The 20,941-nt window shown below is 34.8% G+C and overlaps 2 protein-coding genes across 3 annotated transcripts in view; both read left to right on the top strand.

The window, feature by feature from the left end:
- Positions 1-20,941, top strand: part of LOC117334606 — a 44,764-nt gene that overhangs the window by 8,421 nt on the left and 15,402 nt on the right. For both annotated transcript variants that reach the window (XM_033894304.1, XM_033894303.1), the window contains exons 3-6: positions 12,806-12,928; positions 15,256-15,378; positions 17,224-17,295; positions 20,194-20,321. In XM_033894304.1, coding sequence (XP_033750195.1) covers positions 12,806-12,928; positions 15,256-15,378; positions 17,224-17,295; positions 20,194-20,321 — 446 coding nt within the window. The remainder of the gene's footprint in view (positions 1-12,805; positions 12,929-15,255; positions 15,379-17,223; positions 17,296-20,193; positions 20,322-20,941) is intronic.
- LOC117334607 lies at positions 2,510-8,226 on the top strand. The gene is made up of 5 exons (XM_033894305.1): positions 2,510-4,863; positions 5,181-5,288; positions 5,744-5,895; positions 6,322-6,439; positions 7,021-8,226. Exons 1-5 carry the CDS (start codon positions 2,632-2,634, stop codon positions 7,270-7,272), a joined length of 2,862 nt encoding a protein of 953 aa, XP_033750196.1. The 5' UTR covers positions 2,510-2,631; the 3' UTR covers positions 7,273-8,226.

Here is a 20,941-nt window from a genome sequence, read left to right as displayed (position 1 = left end):
TATAGATTTGTTATAGGTGTATTACGATATAATAGAACATTAGATAGGTTGTTGATAAAATTATGTAATGATTCAATTAGTATGATATATATGTTATATTATAGATTTATGATTGATTTGTGATATAGGTGTCCAAAGATATGATATGTTATAGATTTGTTACAGATGTATAATGATATAATAGAACACTAGATAGGTTGTAGATATATACTGATTCAATTATGATATATATGTTATAGATTTATTATATATAATATAGATTTGTGATAAAGGTGTCCAAAGATGTTATATGTTATAGATTTGTTATAGATGTATTATGATATAATAGAACACTAGATAGGTTGTAGATATTTACTGATTCAAGTATGTTATATATGTTATAGATTTGTTATATGTGTTATAGATTTGTTATAGGTTTAATACGATATAATAGAACATTAGATAGGTTGTAGATAAAGTTATGTAATGATTAAATTAGTATGATATATATGTTATAGATTTGAGATATATGTGTCCAAAGAAATGATATGTTATAGATTTGTTATTGATGTATTATGATATAATAGAACATTAGGTAGAGGTTGGTAAGATTATGTTATTATTCAATTAGTATGATATATATGTTATAAATTGATAATATATGTTATAGATTTGTTATATGTGTTATAGATTTGTTATAGGTTTAGTACGATGTAATAGAACATTAGATAGGTTGTTGATAAAATTATGTAAATATTCAATTAGTATGATATATATGTTATAGATTTGAGATATATGTGTCCAAAGAAATGATATGTTATAGATTTGTTAATGATGTATTATGATATAATAGAACATTAGGTAGAGGTTGGTAAGATTATGTTATTATTCAATTAGTATGATATATATGTTATAAATTGATAATATATGTTATAGATTTGTTATATGTGTTATAGATTTGTTATAGGTTAAATACGATGTAATAGAACACTATAGGATGTTGATAAAATTATGTAATTATTCAATTAGTATGATATATATGTTATAAATTGATAATATATGTTATAGATTTGTTATATGTGTTATAGATTTGTTATAGGTTTAGTACAATGTAATAGAACATTAGATAGGTTGTTGATAAAATTATGTAAATATTCAATTAGTATGATATATATGTTATAGATTTATGATATATGTTATAGATTTGTGATAAAGGTGTCCAAAGATATTATATGTTATAGATTTGTTATAGATATATTCTGATATAATAGAACACTAGATAGGTTGTAGATATTTACTGATTCAAGTATGATACATATATTATAAATTTGTTATATGTGTTATAGATTTGTTATAGGTTTAGTACGATGTAATAGAACATTAGATAGGTTGTTGATAAAATTATGTAAATATTCAATTAGTATGATATATATGTTATAGATTTATGATATATGTTATAGATTTGTGATAAAGGTGTCCAAAGATATTATATGTTATAGATTTGTTATAGATATATTCTGATATAATAGAACACTAGATAGGTTGTAGATATTTACTGATTCAAGTATGATATATATGTTATAGATTTGTTATAGGTGTATTACGATATAATAGAACATTAGATAGGTTGTTGATAAAATTATGTAATGATTCAATTAGTATGATATATATGTTATATTATAGATTTATGATTGATTTGTGATATAGGTGTCCAAAGATATGATATGTTATAGATTTGTTACAGATGTATAATGATATAATAGAACACTAGATAGGTTGTAGATATATACTGATTCAATTATGATATATGTTATAGATTTGTTATAGGTTTAATACGATATAATAGAACATTAGATAGGTTGTAGATAAAATTATGTAATGATTAAATTAGTATGATATATATGTTATAGATTTATTATATATGATATAGATTTGTGATATACAATGTAGGTGTTCAAAGATATGATATGCTATAGATTTGTTATGAATGTAATATGATATAATTGAACAGTAGATATGTTTTTGATATATACTGATTCAAGTACGATATATATGTTTTAGATTTGTTATAGATTTGTGTCCAAAGATACATGTTAAAGATTTGTTACAGATGTAATACAGTATAATAGAACATTATATAGGTTGTGGTTATAGATATATACCGATTCAAGTATGATATATATGTTATTGATTTGTTATAGGTGTGATACAATATAATAGAACATTAGATAGGTTGTTGACGTATAATGATTCGAGTATGATATATATGACTGAAGCATTTTATGTGTTATAGATGTGTTATGGGTGTCATATGTTATGATAGAGCATTAGAATAATATATGCAGAATCAAGTATGATATATACATATTGTAAATGATAGTTTTGTTATAGATGTGTTATGAATGAAATTTAATCAATTCATTATGACAGATATGTTTGTAATAAATATGTCTGGTGCCTATATTCTGTAAAACTCCTGCTTCAGAGAAACTGTGCAAACCATTATTCAATATTTAGTGCTTTAACTCCAAGGCTCATCTCAGCACCTAGTTAATGTGGTCAAAATGCACCCAGCCATTCTTAACTTATGATTTAAAATGAAAAATAAAAGGTCAAATGTGCTGTATCATATATAGTTGACTCATATGCCATATGAAATTGCCATTTGTTCTGATACAAATAACTAACATTCAAATATCTTTAATTGCTTTTCAGGGGAAAAATGCAAAGAACAATTACAGGAGGAAAGCCAGATCTTACTTTCAAGAGGGAGGCACATTATTTTACCACCATCCAAAATGCGGCCCATTAAGAGTTATCAAAGACATTGAGCGAATTGCAATTCTTAAAGGTTGCCATACTGATGCTGTTGCTGGTCACCAAGGAGTGAATAGGACAGAAAAGAAAATTTCAGAAAGATACTTTTGGCCTGGTTTGTGTAATGATGTGCGGGATTATATCCGAGGTTGCGATGAATGCCAGCGGCAAAATCACATTAAGAAATTTTCAGCACCACTTCATCCAATACAAGTGAAAGATGAGGCCTTTGCTATGTTAGGCATGGATTTGGTCGGTCCACTACATGTAACTGAAGATGGCAACAGATATATAGCAGTACTGACAGACTATTTCACGAAATGGCCAGAAGTTAAGGCAATCAAGAACAAGACAGCATCAGAAATTGCACAGTTTGTCATGGACACAATCTGCCGCCATGGAGTTCCCAAGGTCATTCTTACGGACCAAGGTCGAGAGTTTTGTAATGAGATGAACGAGGAACTATGTAGCCGCCTGAACATTCAGCATAAAGTAACATCAGCTTACCATCCACAGACAAATGGACTTACAGAGCGATTCAATAAGACTCTATGTGATGGATTAGTAAAGTATGTTAATGATAAGCAAAACAACTGGGATGAGTACTTGCAAATGGTTGCGTTTGCAACAAGGACATGTGTTCAGAAATCTACAAATGAGACACCATTTTACTTAGTGTATGGACGAAAAGCTCTTCTACCAATTCAGCTGGACATTCCAACAACAGTGACAGGATCCTCAACAGAACGAAGTGAAGAAGAGTGGGAAGCACTCCGAGAAGACAGGACCTCATCATTTATCGAATTACTTCAAATAAGACACAAAGCACAGACTTCTATTGCCACAGCTCAAAAGAAACAGAAGGAGTACTATGACAGCAGACAACAGCAAATGACACTGGAGCCAGAAGACCAAGTACTCATAAAGAACCCAAGAAAACACAATCGCAAGGGTGACAAAATGACGAACAGATATATTGGACCATACAAGATCATTGCTCATGTAGGTAAAGGTGTGTTCAGACTAGAAGGGAGGAAAGCATTACAGAACATAAAAAACCTAAGAAAGTATGTCACCCCTAGACGATCAACAGCTGACACATTATCCAGAGATACCGATTCTACATCACCTTCTTCAGATGCTCGAACAGCCCAGACCAAGATCAAACTCAAGAGTACTTCCACAAGCAAGCCCTCCACCCTGAAGACACCAAGGAGGCTACAGCAGCCAAAGGTAACGAAGAGTTTTACCAGAAAACAAGCAGTAAGAAAAGCACCCACTACGGACTGGTCTTCAAGAAACCCTGCAATAGGCCCAAGGAAGCAACCAAGCCGTTCAGCTAAAGAAACATCATCCAGAGTTACCACATCTGCAGCTAGAACACCTTCACATGATCGAACAGCCCAGACCAAGATCAAACTCAAGAGTACTTCCACAAGCAAGCCCTCCACCCTGAAGACACCAAGGAGGCTACAGCAGCCAAAGGTAACGAAGAGTTTTACCAGAAAACAAGCAGTAAGAAAAGCACCCACTACGGACTGGTCTTCAAGAAACCCTGCAATAGGCCCAAGGAAGCAACCAAGCCTTTCAGCGAAAGAAAAATCGAGCAGTTACATTGACCAGTTTGTAGCTAATGGCAACATTCATGAATTGTTAGTTCATTGTGATAAACTCAGGATGCCATTGCCATCAAGTCCCCAGAGAATGGCATTTACTGCCCAGCAATCAGCAACATTGTCATTCTTCCTGAAATATAGTGAAAGGTATTCAAAAGAGCAAGAAGAGTGCAGTGATGAACTCCTGAAATGGTACATGGAAAACAGAGCTCAATTGCATCTGAAACATCCACCAATTGCTGTGATGCTGGCGTCAGCTGTGTTGATGGCAGTTCTTAAAGATGATATGGAGTTGTCATCAGTCTATGCAACATTGAACAATACACCGTACCAGACAGACTCCAAGTCAGCCACCTTTAAAATTCCAAAACATCAGTTTTCTGTTGGGAGCGTCACTTTAAATCCCTCTGATATGCAGACACTCCTGCCTGGGAAGTGGTTAAATGACCAGGTGAGTTTTGAAGCATAAATGGATATATTATAAACTGACCTACAATCAATCATAGAGTAAGCGACATAACCAATCCACCAAATGAGTCTATAAACAGCAAAACTATACTTCTTTCATCCATTGAACAAATACTTATTTTCACTTGTTGCTCTTGAAGCTTTTGTAGCCAAAACAAAGAACAATTGCTTTACTAGCTGGTTACATACTGCTTGCATAATAACGAGACTGAATATATTTCTTCATCACCATTTACAATTTTACAGTTAATACCATTATATTTAATTATTTCTATAAATGGCATAAACTTTTTTTGACAGATCATCCACGCCTATTTGGGTCTGTTAAACAGCAACACAACTTATGTCCTTCCAAGTTTCATTGCGGTTCACTGGGAGGCTGGAAATTTCAACTGGATTTACCCCCAGGTAATTCAATATAATAAGAGACCAAAGACATCTGAGTTCTGATATAAACTGTAGGTACTTTGTCCCCAGGGAGTAACATGTGATCCAAGTGTCATAATTCATAAATTTTGTAAAGGACCTTAAGATCCTTCCATTTATGTAAAGGACCTTAAGATCCTTCCATTTATAAAGAGAATTTGATTTTACCATAACTTGGAGTTGAGAAGAAGATTTTTGAAATTTTAAACAATTTGACCCATTTTGGCTGCACCCCTCAAGACCATGGGGTCAATTATAAGTGCCAAGATGTTTGGTTTAGGATTGGCAGTTGAACAAGAATTGCTCACAAAATTTTACTTTATAGTAAATTGAAAAACTGATAAATTACACACCTGGTGAATATGGTCTTTTAAAGAGCAAAAATGAATAACTTAAATACTGTTGTATTAAAATTAGGTTTCATTTACAATTTTCAGATCCCACTTCACCGCTACTATCAGGTGCTTGTTCCAATATGCCACCAGCACCATTGGTTTTTGCTTGTTGCTGAAATGAGGACTGGAATTGTTACAGTTTTAGACCCTCTACCCAACAGCCAAAGGGCGGACAGATTTGTGGGTCATTGGAGGTAATACTTTTTCGAAAGCTCTGCACCATTTACCTATGGGACACAATTTGTCTATATGGCAACTTTAACAAGTTATATCTCACTATTTCTCCTACCTTGTATGTTACATTGGCCAAATTTTGTATCATACTTATGGTCTGGTCCCACACTTTCTGTACAAAAATATGATATCCATTACCTGATAGTGCTTATTCAAAAATATGGTTCATACATAATGTAATTTTGGTTGAACATTATAAAGGTATAGATATGACAGTTCATTCCCATGAATTTATAACAACTTGTTTCAACAGATCAATGTTCCTCTGTGTGATGCTTTCTTTTAAACATAAAACCTCTTGATAGCAATGATGGCACATTCTTAGTATTACTTTATCTGCATAGTCCATATCATTTTAAATAATAATAACCATGATTCATTAACAGAAAATTCATGGAGACGAGAGAACGAGTCTTGAAGGAAGCTGCAACAAGGTGGACATTAGGAAGGAATAAGTCATCTAGACAGGATGATGGTAGTTCATGTGGAGTGTTCCTACTAATGGTATGGCTCATTTACATAATATGAGGGAAATGCTTCCCGTATTCACAAAATATTTTGTCATACATTATGCTGTTTATTTGTATGCACATATTAATTTTAGAATCTGATTTATGTTATGATATAAATATATAGGATAAACTATCTGATTTTATTTCGATTGTTTAAATCGCTATAAGGATGGAAGTTGTTGTTCCTCTTCTATGCATCATACTACCCTCATTTATAGAAAATATGATTGGACTCCCCATGTAATGTTTCAAATGGATGTAATCCACCCAAGAGTTAAGTAGGGGTATGGGTTAAAAACAAAATTTCGGCAACGTTCCACATCACATTTAATTGTTGATCTGATATTTCTATTGGAATTCATTCTAACTTGGCTAAATTGGATGAGTTTGATGGTATGCACATATTGACTTTGACTGACCCCCTGGCCTGATCTGCAGCGAAGAAGGGTCAAACTAACTATTTCAAAAAGTGACTGTTCAGGCCCATGGACCTCTTGTTTTTCATGCTTTCATATACAAAAAAAAATCATAGAAAAGTGAAATAGTTATAAGATGTATTTTCTTCATTTTCAGAATGCTGATGCTGTAGTATCACAAAACCCACCGACTGTGATGAGGCAATGCCATGTGATGGCTTACAGAAAACACATTATTGACCAACTGCTCAAGTTTGCCAAACCTATCAGAAACAATTGTGACCTTCTGTTCTGCAATTCAAGTGGGAAACAGATGTTTCGGTGTACCAAATGCAACAGAATGTGTCACAAGGCATGTCTTGGAGTGTGTGAAGGAGCTGATGTAAGCACCTGTATTTTGTGTGTTTGAACTTGTCACATATCCTATAAACATAATGTTATCCAGTGACATGTGTATATAGATTTATTATGATAGATATGCTTAACATAGGTGAATATGATGTTAGATATGTCATGATAAATGTGTTACAAATATTTTACGTATACAAATACAGCCTTTGGTTATCAATGGCTTTACAGACCTGAACTGGACAATATTTATCGAGGCACGGAAATAGAGTTTGTATTTAATATATAAAATGAAGTATATTGATTGAGATAAAAAAAACTAAGAAAGTTCCTTTAAAGTAACTCATCACATTACTTATAGGTCAATATAATGCTTCACCAGGTTTGTTATATTGATCTCTGCCAAAAATACATCTCAGCACGGATGACATAATTTCTATCTTTAACTACAATATAAGATTCCATGGACATGAAAAAACATATTGATTTATTGGTGATATCATTAGGACCAGTGAGTGATAGTGTTATATACACAATCATATAATGAAGTGATGTAGTTTCTCTGGAACAGTTTGGAATGAATAAAAACTGAAAATTACATTGGCAGATCAATGAGGTAAGAAACTTTTTTAGAAAGGTTAGAAAGGTTTTTAATTAGCACATTCATATTGTTTCCCTGATTAGTGGGACTTTTGCACTTATTAGGTCAAATACAGTATGTTATAGATACATATTACATTAGGTCAAATACAGTATGTTATAGATACATATTACATTAGGTCAAATACAGTATGTTATAAATACATATTAGACCTGGCATGAATGTAGAGTTGTGATATTGTTACTATATTCATTTATTTATTCATTTTTAAGTGTATGACTAATGTAATCATGTCAATAATGTTCATGTTGTTTTGGTTGCATTTTCATCTTAAAATTAATTATTTATTGTTTATCTATTAATATCTTAAGATTTGCTCCATTGTTTAAAGATTAATAAAAGAAGATAAAACTATATATTGTGTTGATTTTTATTTTCTAAATTATAAATTAATTTAGGTAATTAGTTGAAGTAAACTAATGAAAGATTTGGCAAAAAACTATTTCTTGATGGAGGGATCACTTTACCTTAGCCAATCCAATACAATTCTGTTGATACTTCATGATCTGATGTAAATAATTATACATAATTCACCAAAAGTTTATTAATTTATTTCAATCAATTATTCAATGTATATGTCAGAACACATGCCATGGCCATGGTAAAGTGACCCCCCTCCCCCCTGTTCCTCTCCCTTACATGATCACTTCAAAATCACTTTTCTCAGGCAAACTTAGTTTTGTTTTACTGCACTTTGTTTAAGCAATTGATGATTTAAAAAAAAAAATTTGTGAAAAACAGAACAATCACAAAAAAAGTAATTTTTTTATTTCATTTTGGTTATAGTAAAGTGCCATCAAACTTCCCCAGTTTGCAATGATCTACCCCAAACTAATATTGTAAATACTTTGTTTTTCTTCAGTAAAGTTGTTATAAAAAAATTGAAAAAGATTTATCAAAGTATTAGAGGGGAAGGAGAGGAGGACGACAGGAGGGGGGGGGGGGGGGGGGGGGGGGGTTTCACTTTACCATGGCCATGGTAAAGTGACCCCCCTCCCCCCTGTTCCTCCCCCTTACATGATCACTTCAAAATCACTTTTCTCAAGCAAACTTAGTTTTGTTCCACTGTAATGTTTAAGGAATTGAGAATTTAAAAAAAATATTTTGTGAAAAAAGATCAACCACAAAATTTTTTTTGAAAAAGATATATCAAAGTATTGGAAGGGAAGGTGAGGAGGAGGAGGGGGGGTCACTTTACCATGGCCATGGTGAAGTGACCCCCCCCCCCCCCCCCCCCCCCCCCTCAAACCACACACACACACCTTCCTCCCCCCTTACATGATCACATCAAAAACTTATCTTACACCAATTTAGTTTTGTAATAATGTTAAGTTTAAGGAATTGAGGATTTAAAAAAAAAAAATTTGTGAAAAAAAATCAATCACGAAAAAAAGTAAAATTTTTTATTTCATTTTGGTCATGGTAAAGTGACCGCAAACTTCCCCAGTCTGCAATGATCTACCCCAAACTTATATTGCAAATACTTAAAGAATTGAGGTTGATCAAAAAAAAAGATTTTGAAAAAAAAAATGTCAAAATATCTTGTTTCGTTATGGTCATGGTAAAGTGACCCAAACCGCCCCAGCTTTTGCAATGATCTACCAAAATCGAATATTGTAAATACTTTATTTTTTGTGAAGTAAACTTGTTATAAAAGTTTGGTGAAATAGGTATATCAAAGTATTGTAAAAGTAGTGGAAGGGAATGAGCGGGGGAGGAGGGGGTCACTTTCCCATGGCCATGGTAAAGTGACCCCCCCCCCCCCCCCTTCCTCCTTACATGTACATGATCACATCAAAATCTTATCTGAGATCAATTTTGGTTTGTTTGTTATAATGTATAGGTTAAAGAATTGAGGTTGATCAAAAAAAAAATTTTGAAAAAAAAATGTCAAAATATCTTGTTTCGCTATGGTCATGGTAAAGTGACCCAAACCTGCCCCAGCTTTTGCAATGCTCTACCAAAATCTAATATTGTCAATACTTTATTTTTTGTGAAGTAAACTTGTTTTAAAAGTTTGGTGAAATAGGTATATCAAAGTATTGTAAAAAAGTAGTGGAAGGGGATAAGCGGGGGAGGGGGGGGGGTCACTTTACCATGGCCATGGTGAAGTGACCCCCCCCCCCCCCCCCTCAAACCACACACACACACACCTTCCTCCCCCCTTACATGATCACATCAAAAACTTATCTTACACCAATTTAGTTTTGTAATAATGTTAAGTTTAAGGAATTGAGGATTTAAAAAAAAAAAATTTGTGAAAAAAAATCAATCACAAAAAAAAGTAAATTTTTTTATTTCATTTTGGTCATGGTAAAGTGACCGCCAACTTCCCCAGTCTGCAATGTTCTACCCCAAACTTATATTGCAAATACTTAAAGAATTGAGGTTGATCAAAAAAAAAGATTTTGAAAAAAAAAATGTCTTGTTTCGTTATGGTCATGGTAAAGTGACCCAAACCGCCCCAGCTTTTGCAATGATCTACCAAAATCTAATATTGTAAATACTTTATTTTTTGTGAAGTAAACTTGTTATAAAAGTTTGGTGAAATAGGTATATCAAAGTATTGTAAAAGTAGTGGAAGGGAATGAGCGGGGGAGGGGGGGTCACTTTACCATGGCCATGGTAAAGTGACCCCCAACCCCACCCACCCTTTTCGGACTTGCATCAAAATCACTTATCTGATACAATATAGCTTTTATTAAAAAAATATGTTGAATGATAGATGAAAAACAAGTTAGGATTTTTTTTTTTTTTTGGAAAGGGGGGGGGGGGGGGGGGGGGGTCATTCTACCATGAGGGGGGTCATTTTACCATAATGGTATTTTGACCCCGGGGTCATTTCACCATAATGGTATTTTGACCCCGGGGTCATTTCACCATGATTCAAAATACCATGCTACACCGGGTAATATATTTTTATTTGGCTCCACAAATTATTCAGTGACCGAACACAACATATTTTCCAAGCCTTGTAACTTCTGTTTTTAGCCCACCATCATCAGATGGTGGGCTATTCAAATCGCCCTGCGTCCGTGGTCCGTGGTCCGTCCGTCCGTCCGTCCCTCCGTCCGTAAACAATTCTTGTTATCGCTATTTCTGAGAAAGTACTGATGGGATCTTTCTCAAATTTCATATGTAGGTTCCCCTTGGTGCCTAGTTGTGCATATTGCATTTTGGGACCGATTGGAAAACAACATGGCCGACAGGCAGCCATCTTGGATTTTGACAATTGAAGTTTGTTATCTCTATTTCTGAGAAAGTATTGAAGAGATCTTTCTCAAATTTCATATGTAGCTTCCCCTTGGTGCCTAGTTATGCATATTGCATTTTGGGACCAATCAGAAAACAACATGGCCGACAGGCAGCCATCTTGGATTTTGACAATTGGAGTTTGTTATCGCTATTTCTGAGGAAGTACTGAAGGGATCTTTCTCAAATTTCATATACAGGTTCCCTTTGGTGCCTAGTTATGCATATTGCATTTTGGGACCAATCGGAAAACAACATGGCCGACAGGCAGCCATCTTGGATTTTGACAATTTGAGTTTGTTATCGCTATTTCTGAGGAAGTACTGAAGGGATCTTTCTCAAATTTCATATATAGGTTCCCTTTGGTGCCTAGTTATGCATATTGCATTTTGGGACCAATCGGAAAACAAAATGGCCGACAGGCAGCCATCTTGGATTTTGACAATTGAAGTTTGTTATCGCTATTTCTGTGGAAGTACTGAAGGGATTTTTCTCAAATTTCATATGCAGGTTCCTCTTTGTTCCTGGTTATGCATATTGCATTTTGAGACTAATTAGAAAACAACATGGCCGACAGGCAGCCATCTTGGATTCTGACAATTAAAGTTTGTTATCGCTATTTCTGTGAAAGTACTGAAGGGATCTTTCTGAAATTTCATATGCAGGTTCCCCTCAGTGCCTTTAGTTATGCATATTGCTTTTTGGGACCAATCGGAAAACAACATGGCCGACAGGCAGCCATCTTGGATTTTGACAATTGAAATTTGTTATCGCTTTTTCTGTGAAAGAACTGAAGGGATCTTTCTCAAATTTCATATGGAGGTTCCCCTTGGTGCCTACTTATGCATATTGCATTTTGAAACCAATCGGAAAACAAAATTGCTGACAGGCAGCCATCTTGGATTTTGACAATTAAAATTTGTTATCGCTATTTCTCAGAAAGTAATGAAGGGATCTTTCTGAAATTACATATGCAGGTTCCCCTCAGTGCCTAGTTATGCATATTACATTTTGAGACTAATCAGAAAACAACATGGCTGACAGGCAGCCATCTTGGATTTTGACAATTGAAGTTTGTTATCGCTATTTCTGTGAAAGTACTGAAGGGATCTTTCTCAAATTTCATATGTAGGTTCCCCTCAGTGCCTAGTTTTGCATACTGGGACCAATACGAAAACAACATGGCCGACAGACAGCCATTATAGCTAAATCTTAAATTCTATATATAGGTTCCCCTTGTTTGAATAGTACTAGAGGGCTGTTTCTGAATTTACACAGATAAGTAAGACTTAGAGGAAGGGAAAAGTAGGGAAAAGATCAATCTGACATGGAACCTATAAAGATCATTCAATGGTGGGCGCCAAGATCCCTCTGGGATCTCTTGTTACCTGTTATCTGCAATTCCTTGACAAGATCCGAATGGAATGAACTGTGCTTTGCATTAATTCAAAAAATATTTCAGTCACAGATTATTGTTGTAGATAAGGCTATCCTCTTTCATACTTATTATAATCCAAGATGGCTGCCAATTTTTTCCTTCTTGCATAGGGTCTTAACCAGGGATAAGCTGTAATTTCATACAGTTGATATATATGCATATTGATACATAAATGTACATTTTATATGACCTTATTAATTTGGCTTTTATTTCAAAATATGGATTTGATGTTGTATTCAACAGCTGAAAGTTGTACAGACCCAATAGCACATGGCATGAACACCATACTGATCCTAGATACCTCAAAGAGTATGCAGGGTGAGGGTTTACAGCAAGCAAAGATTGCCATAGAGGACATTCTTACAGGTCAGTATACCAGGGGCCGAAGGTCAAGGCTGTCATAGGGGTCAGTATACCTAAGGTCACGGCTGTCATAGGGTCAGTATACCAAAGGTCAGGGCTGTCACAGGAGTCAGTATACAAAAGTTCAGAGCTGTCACAGGAGTCAGTATACCAAAGGTCAGGGCTTTCATAGGGCTATACCTATACCAAAGGTCAGGGCTATCGTAGGCCATGGGTCAGTATACGAAAGTTCAGGGCTGTCATAGGGGTCAGTATAACAATGGTCAGGGCTGTCATAGGGAGTCAGTATACGGAAGGTCAGGGCTGTTATATTGGTCATTATACCAATGGTCAGGGCTGTCATATAGGGGTTAGTATACAAAAGGTCAGGGCTGTCATAGGGTCAGTATACCGAAGGTCACAGCTGTCATAGGGTCAGTATACCAATGGCCAGGTCTGTCATAGGGTCAGTATACTGAAGGTCATGGCTGTCATATATCGGTCAGTATACCAATGGTCAGGGTTGTCATAGGGGTCAGTAAACAGAAGGTCATGGCTGTCATAGGGGTCAGGGCTGTCAAAGGGTCAGTATACCAAAGGTCACAGCTGTCATAGAGGTCATTATATAAAAGGTCAAGGCTGTCATAAAGGTAAATCTTCAATAAGCCAGGGATGTAGTAGAGGCCAGTCTATAATAGATCCTGTCAGTCATATAGAGGTCAGTATACAACAGATCAGGTCAGTCATAGAGGTCAGTATACAATAGGTCAGGTCAGTCATAGAGGTCAGTCTATACTAGGTCAGGGCTATCATAGAGGTCAGTCTATAATAGGTTAGGGCTATCATAGAGGTCAGTCTATAATAGGTTAGGGCTATCATAGGTAGCACACCACAGTAAGACAGCTTGGCCATGGGCAATTTTTTTGTTAAGCAAATAACTCCTGTATTATGATATGCACAAAAAATGAAAAAATAAATGTACGCTATAATTGGTATATTCAGTATAAAGAAGTACATACAGGCTTCACATTTATTAAAACAAAAATTAATAAATTGAATTGGTTCCGGATTTTGAATATCCGGATTTTCCGAACGTGTGTTTACACAGGAAATTTAGTTTTGCCTATAGCGAAAAATGGAAGCCCACAGGAAAGGTAAGATAGCGGAAAAACTTAATTTACAACATATGTCCAAACAAGATTAATTCTGTCTTTAGGATAGAGATGTTTAATTTTAAATACTAAGTAGGTTTCAGAAAAAAAATTGTGTAGAGAATTGTGCCATTTTGGGTCAAATATCATAATATTTTGCAATTTTTGAGAATTTTTTAAGCTGTTACCATGGTATTCACAGCTCTAAAACTCACAGAAAATATCAGTTTACTTATCCTTCAGAGCTCTATTGAAATTGCAAATGTTGTACAGATTTCAAATATATATACTTTATTAGAGGTTATATGTAAGGTTAACTGGCAGTGTTTGCATATCTAAAACGTGCCATATTTTTCAGAATTTGGCATTTTTACTGTACACTGCTACCATAGAGGTCAGTCTATAATAGGTTAGGGCTATCATAGAGGTCAGTCTATAATAGGTTAGGGCTATCATAGAGCTGAGGTCAGTCTATAATAGGTCAGGGCTATCATAGAGGTCAGTCTATAATAGGTCAGGGCTGTCATAGAGGTCAGTCTACAATAGGTCAAGGCTATCATAGAGGTCAGTCTATAATAGGTCAGTGCTATCATATAGGTCAGTCTACAATAGGTCAGGGCTATTATAGTGGTCAGTCTTTAATAGGTCAGGGCTGTCATAGAGGTCAGTCTATACTAGGTTAGGGCTGTCATAGAGGTCAGTCTACAATTGGTCAGGGCTAGCGCTATATTGCAGCTAGTATTTACCAGGGTTACATAAAGGTCACTTTCAATCTTGATTTGAGCTTGCCAGAATCATCTGTAGACAGCTAGGGTTAATCTTTACAGAAGAGTGTTATAGACTCTCATATTTGACATACTTGACCAACTTTAAATAAAACTAATTCTGAATTTCAATCCATTGGGTGAGCTATGTTGTCTTCTGAAAACTCCTGTTTGTAAAGAGAAGAAACCAGTAGGTATGTGTATTTACTATATAGGGTTTAGTTTTTGATTTTAGTTTTATTGTTGATGAGTTGACATGATGATGATGATGATGACGATGACGACGACGACCGTGACGATGACGAATAATGACGTTTTTGAGTGAGTGAGTGACCATCCTTTATGTGTCAGTAAAATTGGAAAAATAGAAAATTAAAAAAAAAATAATTACATTAAAAAAAAAATTAATTCTAATCAAAGTATCTTTTTTGTATAGGTATTGAGGACAATGTGATGGACAACGGCTTGGAGGAAAATCTGGCCCTAATTGCATTCGGGAAGGAGACTAGAGTGGTGCAGCATCTCACCAATGACTACATGAAATTCAGGGATGCCTTAGGTCAGTAATGTACACCAAACTGACATGAGGTCAGTAATGTACACCAAACTGACCTTAGGTCAGTAATGTATACCAAACTGACCTTAGGTCAGTAATGTACACCAAATTGACATGAAGTCAGTAATGTACACCAAACTGACCTGAGGTCAGTAATATTATAATGTGCACCAAACTTACCTTAGGTCAGTAATGTACACCAAACTGACCTGAGGTCAGTAATGTACACCAAACTTACCTTAGGCCAGTAATGTACACCAAACTGACCTGAGGTCAGTAATGTACACCAAACTGACCTTAGGTCAGTAATGTACACCAAACAGACCTTAGGTCAGTAATGTACACTAAACAGACCTTAGGTCAGTAATGTACACTAAACTGACCTTAGGTCAGTAATGTACACCAAACAGACCTTAGGTCAGTAATGTGCAATCAAACTGACCTTAGGTCAGTAATGTACACTAAACTGACTTTATGTCAGTATGTACACTACACTGACCTTAGGTCAGTAATGTATACCAAACTGACCTGAGGTCAGTAATGTACACTAAACTGACCTTAGGTCCGTAATGTACACTAAACTGACCTTAGGTCAGTAATGAATACCAAACTTACCTTAGGTCAGTAATGTACACCAAACTGACCTTAGGTCAGTAATGTACACTAAACTGACCTTAGGTCAGTAATGTATACCAAACTGATATGAGGTCAGTAATGTACATCAAACAGACCTGAGGTCAGTAATGTACACCAAACTGACCTGAGGTCAGTAATGTATACCAAACTGACATGAGGTCAGTAATGTATATCAAACAGACCTGAGGTCAGTAATGTAGACGAAACTGACCTTAGGTCAGTAATGTATACCAAACTGACCTCAGGTCAGCAATGTAGACCAAACTTACCTTAGGTCAGTAATGTTCACCAAACTGACCTGAGGTCAGTAATATACACCAAACTGACCTTAGGTCAGTAATGTACACCAAACTGACCTGAGGTCAGTAATGTACACCAAACAGACCTTAGGTCAGTAATGTACACTAAACTGACCTTAGGTCAGTAATGTACACTAAACTGACCTTAGGTCAGTAATGTACAATCAAACTGACCTTAGGTCAGTAATGTACACTAAACTGACTTTATGTCAGTATGTATACTAAACTGACAGTAATGTTTACCAAACTGACCTGAGGTCAGTAATGTACGCTAAACTGACCTTAAGTCCGTAATGTACACTAAACTGACCTTAGGTCAGTAATGTATACCAAACTGACCTTAGGTCAGTAATGTACACCAAACTGACCTTAGGTCAGTAATGTACACTAAACTGACCTTAGGTCAGTAATGTATACCAAACTGATATGAAGTCAGTAATGTACATCAAACAGACCTGAGGTCAGTAATGTACACCAAACTGACATGAGGTCAGTAATGTATACCAAACAGACCTGAGGTCAGTAATGTAGACCAAACTGACCTTAGGTCAGTAATGTAGACCAAACTGACCTTAGGTCAGTAATGTATACCAAACTGACCTTAGGTCAGCAATGTAGACCAATTTCAGAGATTGTAATCTGGCTATGAAAGACAGTTCTTTGAAATCATTGATAGATTTATTGGATATGTGACTGATTTTGATATAAATGGAGAAACATATATATTGTGCCCTCTTTGTTGGTTTACACTTTTCAGAACCTCATTATTGTATCTAACAACTAATATTAGTATTAGATTTATCTATTCTTAGTTTGGTAGATAATTAACTACCTATCAGGTATTGTATTATAACACAGTTGTAAGTTAGATTAGGTTTTGGTTGGTGAATGGTTTCCTGTTATTTGTTTGTAGAGACCCTCCATCCTGAAGGACCGTCCTCCATCACAGACAGTCTGGTGATGACTCTAGGGATGACTGACAGAGGTAACTAGTCGCATCATCAAACCCAAAGATTACATCAAAGTCTTCACTAAATATAAGTTCAAAAAGTAGTTTTTGTGTGTCCTGCAAAAAGCAGGTGACATATATATAAAGGGATCACTATGCATGCGGTGTCATCCGAACAGAGTTTTCCAGGTGATGACTCAAGTTTCCTTGGGCTGATGAAACTTAAACTTCTTGCAGATCTTCCTTACCAAAAGTGCTTGCTTGGGATTGTTTTCCTGGTCCAAAGGTCAAAGGTCAAGGTCACTATTACTGCAAATAGAATTTTTGTTTCCATGTGATAACTTGATCTTGTACTCACCCTGTGGAATTCTTGTTTGAATAAAGATATAAAGTTTATTTCAGTATAATATTATCCTGGTGGAATTATTGTAAGCTTTATTTATTTTACAATTCAATTATTTCATTCCGTATGCAAATAGCATGTAGGATCACAATATACATACATATGACAACAATTTACTTTTTCGCAAGACGGCGGAGAACACAGCCAATGTAACACAAAGTATTATTATACATTTCAATAAAGCATGACTTATTGTGTTTATATATTTTGCCATCACAAAAAGTGTATATCATACAATTACAATTATATTACAATTGCAATTTTAAACTACATGAATTTTTAAGACATAAAAAGACAATCACATACTTGAAATTATATTCCTAGACATATTTTCTCTAGAAGGTTCTGATAAAGAAAAAACTATTGTGCAATTACTAATTAATTAACTATTAATCAAATATATAAATTAATACTTATTAACTTAGTAACAGTGACTTCCTTTTGGCCGTCGCCTGAATTAAATATTTTCCAAAATTTCTTAAAGTTTTTACATTGGTACTACAGAACAATTCAGTCATTTTGAAAACAGGTGGACGGCGATAAAAATATGGTTTTAAATACTTCACCCTTAAATCCAAATACTTTGGACATAACAAAATAAAATGGACTTCATCCTCAACTTCATGATTATCACACAAAGTACACAGCCTTTAAATTTGGGGTCTAGGGATATCACTGTATCTACCAGTTTCAATATTCAACGAATGAGCATTTAATCTGTATTTGGATATTATTCGTTTTATTTTGAAAGTTAATGGTTTACTGAGATAGTCCTGAATGATAAACGTATCCACGATGTGTTTATATATGATGCACTTAGGAGAGCTTTCTAAACTAGCTCTCATTTCTTGGATAAAAATATCTTGTAACCGTTGTTTATACAATAACAAAAATATGTTTTTATTTGGTACATTCTGTGCATACCATACATCGCCAAAACCAAGTGAACATAAGTCATTTTTCAAATGATGAACCCAATTTGCTTTGCTATTAGGCTTTTTAATGTTAAGTTCAAATAATTCATTATGGCAAGCCCTCAATATACAGTTTTCAGTCTTCAATAGCTGTAGCCAATATTTAACAATAAAAATCTTTCTCGTTATATAAAAAGGAAAACGTCCTAGTTCAAAATAAACCATAGAATTGTTAACAGATCTTTTAACGCCCAAAATCGACTTTAAAACCATCAAGTGTAGTTTTTCAACCTGTGGCGCAGTGTTATAGCCCCACACCTCACAAGCGTAATTCACAAATAAAAACAATTGCAAAACAAATTATATCGGCTTACATTAATATATTAAATCATGATTGTTGGCCCGAAATGATCGAAGCAAGCGAGGGGTTTTACTTGGAAAGCGAACCAGAGAACCCAGGGAAACCCACGTGGCCTGGGAGTTGACTCAGTAGCTTTTCAAGTCCAATCGTGTTATCAATGTACCACCCGACCACCCATGGTGAATTTGTTTCAAACTTTCATGACATATTCAACCATCACATGTATAGTTATACAATTTGGTTTTATACGCTGATCGAATGAAATACAATTTAAGTTTAGTTGTCACCCCACCAGGTACATGAAATTGCATTAATTTACTATTTAATTAACAGAAAATATACTGACAAAATTTTACTTTAAATAGTACATTTTAATTAATATTTACATATAATTAATAATCAAATGTATATTAAAATTAAATTGTTGAGACTAATTACATGGTCTTAATCTTATACCGATGTATTCAGTCCATTCTTCTTTTGATTTGTCATTAATATGTACATGTATACATGTATATATCATGTCATACCAAAGGTAGAAAACTTACTCAACATCATCAAGCTTCACTAGACTAAAGTTTATTAAGTGGGAAAATTCCATTACTTGCCGACCAGTTTTGCTAATTATGGCTCATCATGGCATTAAGTAATATGTTGATACTGATCGATATCAATCAATGTCTCACTTGATCAATATTTTATCTCCGCATTATGGGTCCAGGAGGAAATACATGGTCTCGTACCTAGCAACCAACTGCATTTGATCTATAATGATCTAGTTGTCCTCAGAAACTTCATACGGTTATACATTACTCACACCAACTGTTTCTTGTACAAGTTCACATTTCAGCCACCTAGGGTCAAAATTGAGGTCATCATATTATCAATAGATTTTTTACATCCTTGCTCTGCTGACTATATTAACGATTCAATTGTCCTGAAACTTCATACACTTACTCTCAACCATCATCTCTTGTAGATGTTTGTGTTTCATCCACCATAAGTCAAAATTGAGGTCATGGTTATTATCAAAAATTTTTTAACATCCTTGCTCTACTGAATTAATGATTAATTACCTAATTGTCCTGAAACTCCATACACTTACCTATGCACACCCAACATCTCTTGTTTGTGTTTCAACCACCTGGGGTTATAATTGAGGTTACTGTTACTTAATTGCAATGCTTTGTTCTTGGTGCGAGCCGAGATTTTATCGTCTGTGATGCCTTATTTAATCTGCTGATGACATATTTCAGGTGGTCATATCAACCTGGGAGGCCATGTTGCTAAATCGCGTATCATCATCCTGTCAGATTCACAGTTTACACAAAATGACCCCTCTGCTATGTTCAATGATGTCATTGACCCAAGACATGCCGGTCAGGTAAAATAAGGCTGATATAATTGTGTTTTAATTTGAGCATGATTATTTTTCCACTTCTTCTGTCAATTCTCTCTGGCTTTTCCCAAATAAACTTGAAAGGAGAGTTCTGCTATACAGGTGTGACCTACCGCAATGAGAAATAATTTTCAATTCAAAATCTTGGGCACTATAATCAATAACTGTAATGATACAGTATTATTATTGTGAACTGCCATCGTATATGATACATTGTATAATTTATGAAATATTATATAATATTTTACTTTTCCAAAGATTTACTCTACATAAACAGCACTGTTAAATGAAGACATTTTCCCTGTACCTTTATTGCTCCCTAGCAGATAATCAAATTCTATACATGTGTGCATTTTTTATCATAATGTGTGATTCTAATTTGTTAACGAGATTGTTTTGTCCTAAATTGGTGAAGACATGTTCACAAGCGAAATTGCTCTTGATAGCATTCAACGAGGCTATATACTGCATAATATAATTAGTGAGGTAGCTCTGACCCCTAGATGTTCAGTGAGGTACATGTAGGTCAGACCCCTAGATGTTCAGTGAGGTAGATCAGACCCCTAGATGTTCAGTGAGGTAGATCAGACCCCTAGATGTTCAGT

The sequence above is a fragment of the Pecten maximus genome, chromosome 9 (assembly GCF_902652985.1).
Source record: "Pecten maximus chromosome 9, xPecMax1.1, whole genome shotgun sequence".
In the NCBI taxonomy this organism is placed as follows: Eukaryota; Metazoa; Mollusca; class Bivalvia; order Pectinida; family Pectinidae; genus Pecten; species Pecten maximus.
The sequence above is the reverse complement of the archived record's forward strand: the minus strand, read 5'-3'. Positions and strand labels throughout refer to the sequence as shown.

Excerpts from the sequence above, each read along its gene's own strand:
- LOC117334607 (XM_033894305.1), top strand. The coding sequence starts at position 2,632 with ATGAAATTGCCATTTGTTCTGATACAAATAACTAACATTCAAATATCT. Across the intron at positions 5,896-6,321 it reads AGATTTGTGGGTCATTGGAG|AAAATTCATGGAGACGAGAG; the intron begins GTAATACTTTTT and ends ATTCATTAACAG. Across the intron at positions 6,440-7,020 it reads GTGGAGTGTTCCTACTAATG|AATGCTGATGCTGTAGTATC; the intron begins GTATGGCTCATT and ends CTTCATTTTCAG.